Here is an 8,042-nt window from a genome sequence, read left to right as displayed (position 1 = left end):
GTTTTAATACAACCACCAATCTTCACAAAATAATTTTAATACTTTGTGCCTGGGCTAGCAGCATCTTGCACTGTGACATTCCTATACAGACATAAGCATTTTATCCAAGTACAAATGTTAAAAGCAGAGTAACTTAAGCAATTGTGTATACAAAGGTATACAGACACTGTAGGTTATTTTTCTTCTTGAATCATTTTTGCTGCATAGTAAATTGCAATTACATGTCAGTATAATGTTACTGATCTATAGAATACACTTTGAACTGTGAGGTATGGCAACTCCCTATGAGAGAGCTAACATGTAAACCTGAATATTTTGAGTGATTTTTGTTTTAGCTGCCACAGATGGGAAAGACAAAAAAAAAAAAAATTCCAGCATTCAAAGACCCTAGAGACTTACTTTTCTAATCAATTAAAAAAAAAAGGTCTTTCAGTACTTCTCATCTATTTTCTAGCATTCCCTTATCGGAGCACTGTTGAACGAAGAAAGAAAGAAAATACTGAGGTGAAGCTATGTTTGTTATGGGATCATGGATTAAATCAGTTATTTAAAAAAAAAAAATCCGCCAGGTAACTGCTCATTTACTTTACATCAAGTTGAGATCTTGATACATTTATATATATATATCTCAACTTTATAATTCAAGATTGCAGTTAAATATTTCTAATTCACTTGAATTACCATATTAATAAGACAATTAGAAACCTTATATTTTCTTAATACAGACATGCTTAACATTTTCTGACATTACTTCTAAACTCAGATGAAGCATAAACTCTCCCCAAAACTGCTCTAAAAGTTAAGTGGTTGAGTTCGTAGCAAAAGCTATCACGGTTTAACATTTCCACCATAGAGTAGATACAAGTAAAGGTCACTGCAGTTTAAACATCTAACAGGTAAGAAATTAACAAGAACCAACTAACTGAAATTAGAATACTGCCATTCCATGTTTGAATATTTTCAATACTCAAGTTTCATATTTTCAAAATGGACAGTAATACAGTTTCCCTATGTTTTGATACAATTTCACTATAAATTATGGGCCCAGATTACACTTTTAATGTTGGAATTGGGTGGTCACTCATACATTATTTAAATACTCTAGAAGATAAATCATGATCAGTTAAATTTATCAGAGTTAACTATCACAAAACATCAGTGGTAATAAAAGAATCACAGAAATGGAATCAAATAGAATAAAGAATAGGAAGAGCTACCAGAACTACTTAAATATTAGGTGGACAGACATGCAAGAAAAAACAAACTTGTAATGTTCTTATATGAAATAATAAACTTCATGGTTTGTCTACATTAATATTGTACTCAGCCAGGCGCAGTGGCTCACGCCTGTAATCCCAGCACTTTGGGAGGCCGAGGTGGGTGGATCACTTGAGGTCAGGAGTTTGAGACCAGCCTGGCCAACATGGTGAAACCCCATCTCTACTAAAACTACAAAAATTAGCCAGGTATGGTGGCATGTGCCTGTAACCCCAGCTACTTGGGAGGCTGAGGCAGGAGAATCACTTGAACCCAGGAGGTGGAGGTTGCAGTGAGCCAAGATTGTGCCACTGTACTCCAGCCTGGGCGACATTAGAGACTCTGTCTCAAAAAAAAAAAAAAAATCTATCTATCTATATATATATACACACAGAGTACTCAAGATGATGACAGTCCCTTTTCCCAGTGTTTGTGAGAGACTGTAATATACAGTACTGGGCAGGCACTTCAGTGACAACATAAAAATTACAGTGGATAGAAAATGTGGAAAATTACCAGCTACAAATTATCAATAACAAAATCTGTTCTTTTGGCCAGACTACTAGAGAGGATATATGTATATTTATGAAACAAGTTTTTAAAACCTAAACTTACTGTTATGAAGATTCTTTTAAGCAGAGTTTCTGCTAAATGAAGCATCATAGATTATTATTACACTGTAAGAGATCTTTGCTGACCTGCCCAATAGTGATCTATATACAGGAAAGCTGTGTTATCTGGAACTTTTATCAACTGGAATTTTAGAAAACCCAATGCGAATCTTGACTCCACTAGACCACTGTACATCAAAGGACCTAATCACAAAGCAGAATACTGGATGACAACGAGATTAACAATATGCTGCTTTCACAGTGGTAAGATAAGAGAAGGGAAGGGGAGGGAAATCAGAAGAGAAATATCACCTGGATCAATAGGAATTAACTCTTAATTAACAATTTTAATTAATCTCCACTCTCCCACTATGCTGGGTAAGAAAGCTTTTACTGTATTATCACATCATAGAGAGGAAAGCAAAGCAAGTAACTTGGTGTAATAGGTTACTTTGCATAGTACCTCTTGGTACCAAGGGAACATACAGAAATCATTCCCATTAGTAAAGCACCTCAAGAGAGGATTGAGAAAAGTTAGATACAAAGGAGTTTTGTTTGTGCTACCCTTTTCATCAACTATAAAAAGTTAAAAACACTCCTCTCTTCCCTTACATACTTAAAATAGCAAAAATGTTTTCTTAGAACTTTTATACACACAAACTAAAACATAGCCAAAAATCCATAAAGTGACTTTACTAAAGCAAATTATGGGGCAGATCTGGACTAACTGAATGTCAAGAATGGATTAAAATGCTAATTTAGAATACACTAGAGTCTCCCACAAATCACCTTCCCCAAAGAAAAGCTTCTGTTTGAGCCGGAACAATCTCACAGAATCATTAAGACAACATAAAAAGAAAGAGTAAACATTCTATATTCCAAATAATTTACTAATGTTTCTTCCAGCCTCGTACTTTCAGTTTAAACTAATTTATGGTTTAAAAAGAAAGGAAATTACACAAAAATGTTAAGAACTTTTCAGTGTTCTACATACTAATTTAGAGGCCATGAGGATTTAATTATTTTTTTTAATGATGCAAGGCACTTTTCTTTTTTGGGGCTTCATCTAGAAAAAAATAATGCTACATTGGTTTATTAGATTCTATTTAGAATCATTTTGGACAAAGGAAAAAAGGGCTGGACAACTCTGAAAAGAACAAATACAACGTTTGGCTTTTACTGCCAAAAAATGCAAAAAGGAAAGTCACTCAAAAATCTAACACTATCCTTGTGTTTAAGCACTTGGTACTATAAATCAAAACATTTTCCTTTTATCATGGAAACTGTAGTTTTTAAAATATAGAAAAACAAATTAGGAAAGTAATAAGAAAGGAAGCAATAATTAGATCATGTTAAAGTAAGGACAGCTAATTAGGATCATGATTTAACAATGGAAGAAGAAGTATAAAAAATAAAATGGTAATTAAGCTATTAAGTTATACTAAAAAAGAAATGTGGCAGATTCCTGCATTTTTTAATGTTTCTGTAAGAGGCTCCATCATAAAATTGAACTGTAAAATTATGTTAAAAATGTAATATATAGAACAGAAAAATGAATTTTTAGCAAACCTTAGCAAATTCTTTTGTTATAAATTACCCAAACTTTATAAACAATCCCCCCATACTTGCATTTTGTTTAAAGTAATAACTTTATATCATACAAATAAATTTCAAGTATGAAAAGTGCATTATTGCAATAATACCTCTTTGCAAGTCCAAAATTCTTGGTTTATAATAAAACTTGTAAAGCGTGTGTTTGTGTGTGTGTGCACGTGTGTGTTTTTAAAAAAAGGAGTAAAACCATCAGTGCCATCTATTGCAGAAGTCCAACATCTTAAAATGTTGCTCAACAAGTTGCAGAGAAGTATGTCTGGAAGCAACATGTAATTGAAAAAAAAACTACTTATGTTTTTACCATTTTACATTATAATTTTCTCTTGTATTTTCTCCTTCCCAAATACAAATTCACACTCTATGATGTTGCTCTTCAAGTCAGCCATTCTGTGCAGTCGCCACTTGCATGGTTCCAAAATCATCCTCTTCTTCATGTGTTCTCTTCAAACTGCCTAAAAGTTATTGCATGAAGATTAAAAGAGCACTAAAATAAATTCACGTTAAAAGGTTACAGCGAGTAAAATTTTGTTATTAAGTGATCATGTATACACTATGAAAATTCCACAACTGATATAGCAAAATTTAGTAAATTCCTTTGTGATAAATTACCTAAATATTATAACTTTTTAATCTTCATGACAGGATATATTTTCCTTCTCAAGTATTATGTCTTAGGTATTGCATATAAAATAATAATTTTTGAAATAGTGTGAAAATAGACCTTTTAAAGAGATAATACATAAATGTTTAGTTATCAAGTTAATTGTTTTTTAGGCACCATAAACATGTGACTTAGGGCATAAAATTTAGGAAATTAATCTTGTATTTGTATAATTTTTTGTAGATAATCTTTTTGCTTTCACAGAGGCTGTTATGAAGAGCAGCTGAAAATATTTTTCCACTCAAGCTATGGAAGTCTAGGTTGGGAGAAAGGAAGGCATGTAGCATATAAAGAGATTTTCTTTTATCTATTCTTCATATCAGCATCTGCTAGTACAGAAATCTCCCACATAGAATCAAAGCTATCTCTGTATCCCCAAAAGTTATAATCAAGAAATTAGACTCTCAATGGAGGAAAACTTTAGGGAACAGTTAAACCAGCAGAGGGTCTGCTGTGTTTTTTGCCTAACAATGGCATGACCTTAAACTTATGCCCTACAGGACTGTTATATCATGGTAATAATAATGTTAATTCAGAGGGCATATTCTAATTGAAGAATGTTTCACTATAAAATTCATAAAGATAAAAATATAGTATCAATACAATTGAATGAGATAAAATACCCTAGCCCTCAGGCTAAACCCAGATACTGTGATTAAGTTTCAGATGAAGTGCTGTGCTTCTATGGGAACTCCAAATGACTAGGGGTTAGAGGAAGAGTGCATTAAATCATCATGTCTTCCTGAGGAGATGACATATGAACCAAGAATAGGGAGACTAAATGTGATGCATTTTAGGTGGGGAAAAGAAGACACACACAGGAAACCATCAGCAGTTGTTTTCTGAAATGCAGACATAAAGAGGAACAATGAGAGAAAGAAACCAAAAAATCAGAAGGGCATATGGCATTCTATAAACTTTTGTAGGAATGAAGCCAAAGGAGGCTTTGGCAAAGGAAAAATATCAATATTAGAAATATCTTTCATGGGAATAAGTCTGGCCACAATGTACAGAACAGACCAAATAACAAGAGTTTGGAAATGAGGCAAATCCGGACCTGAACTAGATTAAGGTCACTATTAAAAAAAGGAAGGAATGTTAACAATACTGACAAAACGGACCCTATAGGATGTGGAGAGCAATTATTAGACAGATGTGGCAAAGGAAAGGAAAAAGTCAATGACAATTAGGAAGTTGAGCCTTGGGGATGAATATACAGTCATATTACTCACTATGGGCAGTGCAGTAGAGTGCAAAGAGTTCTATACTTGTGGATCAGATCACCTGTCCTCAATTTCCAGGTCAGTGCTAACTAAGTATATAAGCTGTTCTTACTACCTTATATAACTGTTAGTTCAAAGATTGAAGTGAACTGCAGGGTAGGAAAAACTGGAAATAAAGTAAAAATGCCTTGTGTGCTTTGTTGGGAGAGAAACAAAGGTGATAAACACAGGTAGCAAGGTCTTGGGAAAGGAAGATTTTGAGAGCATGCTTGGATTAACTTTGAAAATAAGGGGCTTAGGGTACTTCTGAAATAGCAACAGAGGGAGGAAAGGATGGAAATATTGATGGCAAGAGAAAGAAGCTCACATTAGCCACGCTACACGCTGTATTAACCGCCCTCTACTTTTAATAAGATCACCTAAGCGTGTTTAGGGGCCCTTCTCCAGATTCTTCTTATTTTAATCTTTACAACACGGATGTACTACTACTTGAAAGACTTAAGCTTATTATAGTACACATTATTCATTATAAAATGAATCCTTCTGGAATTAGCTCAATAGTTTAACAAGTTTTCTAAACAATTTAAATTGTTCAGTGTAACTTGTAGCAAGTTCTCCACCTTTCATTATCTTTCTTCCCAAATTTCTCCAAAAAGAAAAAAATCCTTACCTGTGGTACCAGAATGAACAGATAATGACCTTTCTATCTGGAGTGGTGACATCATCTGTATTGTTAATTTTGCTAGGTAGATGGCTTCATATTCCTAAAAAAAAAAAAAAGTTAATTAACTTAATTATATATTTACATTCTTGGATACCCAAAATAGTGATTAATGTATACACCGTTGGTATTCTTCATCTGTATTGAAAAATCTAGTGCCATATTGTTTGAAGAGAAATGGAAGTTTAAAATTCCTGTCTCATAAATTCAGAACTACTGATAACTAGATATCAAGCCCGGCTAATAGTTTGCGCTAGGGTACTGCATGCTGAACTGCCAGTCAGTATGGCATTAGCTATAATGATCTCTGGCTTCATCTGTTTAAAAAAACCCCAAAAACCACCAAAAACTTAAATTGGCAATCTCAATAGTCCTCTGCTTCCAGTTATAGATAGAAGAATAAAGGCATTTTTGTTTCTCTCTTTTCTGAAAACAAGGAAAACATTTGATGAAACTAGGAAACATCCATTACCCTGAAAATGAGAAGAATGAGGGGAAAAGGAATTGATTACCAGCTAGGTCAGGATAGTGGTTACTTTACAGAGAGAGAAACAGATTTGTGCTTGAGAAGCGGCACGAAAAAGGCTTTTGGTGTCCTGGTAAACATTCTGTTTCCATACTTCGGCAATAGTTACATGGATGTTTATTTACATTTTATGCATTTTCTATATTATAATTTCACAATAAAATTTTCAAAAAAAATAGAACCATCCTAAGCTAGGCATAGCAGATAACTCCTCTGTGGGCCAGAGTAGGTACAGTTCATAGCTCGCTAAAAAACGTGACCTAAAATAAAACCAACAAGCTCTTGCATGGTATGACAAAGTCAGGAAATATGAGTGGCCTATGGGAGAAGGTGGGACATATTAAGGAAAATGTGAACACCTACACCTGCCATTTTTTGCAAGCAGCAGGCTGTAAGTATGGTAAGGCAGAAGTGAAATTTGGTTGCATGTAGCCAAGCATCAGTTGATCTTGGATAGCTAAAAGTAAAGGCTAAATCAGCAATTCTAGCCTGGATATACATGAGAATCACCTGAGGCACTTTAAAACCTATATACCTAGGCCCCACTCTCACAGATTTTCATTTCATTGGCATGGGTAAGGATTCCCCAGGTGATTCTAATATGAATCAGTGTTTATCAATTTAAACAAAATAAACCTGTGATATAAGGCGCTCTGCTTCTTACTCACTGATTCATGCCACCAAAGGAACCTGGGAAAATTCAAGCTGTCAGCCTTCCCCAACCACTCCTCTGGCCCCTTTCCCACAATTTTATTCTTGCGTAAATAGCTGATCTAAGACGAATACCTCCAGCTCAAAGATGACCAATAATCAAGAAGGAACCAGTTAGGTCTTACTCAAAGATTTTGCAAGAAAAAACAAAACAAAACAAAACAAAAACAGAAAAGCAAGAGTATAACCAAATGTCATATAGAAAATGCCATAAAACTTATACCATGAAGCAGATGAAAACTATGAACAAATTAATCAAAGAAAATATGGCAGTTATGGGATTGAATGTTTGCATTCCCCTCATAATTCATATGTTGAAGTCCAAACACTTAACGTGGGGACTTTGGCAGGTGATTAAGTTGGGATGAGGTCATGAGAGGACTGGCCCTATGATGAAATGAGTATCCTTCTAAGAACTATGCTCCCACCTCAAACCACTTACACTTATTCCTCTACCTCGAATGCTTTTCCCCAAATACGTGCATCTCTTTAGGTCTTTGCTCAAATATCACTTTTCAGTAAGCCCATTTCTAAAAATACAATTCTTGTCCCACCCTCCTTACACGGCCTTATTTTTCTTGGATTCATTACTTCTGGCCTACTACATTTTGTTTGTTGTCTGATTCTCCCACTAAATAAGTTTCATGAGGTCAAGAATTATTGTCTGTTTTGTTCTCTGCTTTACTGTCAGTGCCTAAGTAAAACAATGCCAAATAAA

General features: G+C 34.4%; 1 protein-coding gene across 1 annotated transcript in view; it reads right to left on the bottom strand.

Annotated features, from left to right (window-relative positions):
• Window positions 1-21: 21 nt before the first annotated feature.
• Window positions 22-8,042, bottom strand: part of STYX (serine/threonine/tyrosine interacting protein) — a 44,965-nt gene continuing 36,944 nt past the window's right edge. Inside the window, exons 10-11 of the mRNA XM_019010114.4 lie at window positions 6,037-6,130; window positions 22-3,934 (exon numbers count right to left, since the gene is read on the bottom strand). Coding sequence (XP_018865659.1) covers window positions 3,861-3,934; window positions 6,037-6,130 — 168 coding nt within the window. The 3' untranslated portion in view covers window positions 22-3,860. The remainder of the gene's footprint in view (window positions 3,935-6,036; window positions 6,131-8,042) is intronic.

The sequence above is a fragment of the Gorilla gorilla genome, chromosome 15 (assembly GCF_029281585.2).
Source record: "Gorilla gorilla gorilla isolate KB3781 chromosome 15, NHGRI_mGorGor1-v2.1_pri, whole genome shotgun sequence".
NCBI lineage: Eukaryota > Metazoa > Chordata > Mammalia > Primates > Hominidae > Gorilla > Gorilla gorilla.
The sequence above is the reverse complement of the archived record's forward strand: the minus strand, read 5'-3'. Positions and strand labels throughout refer to the sequence as shown.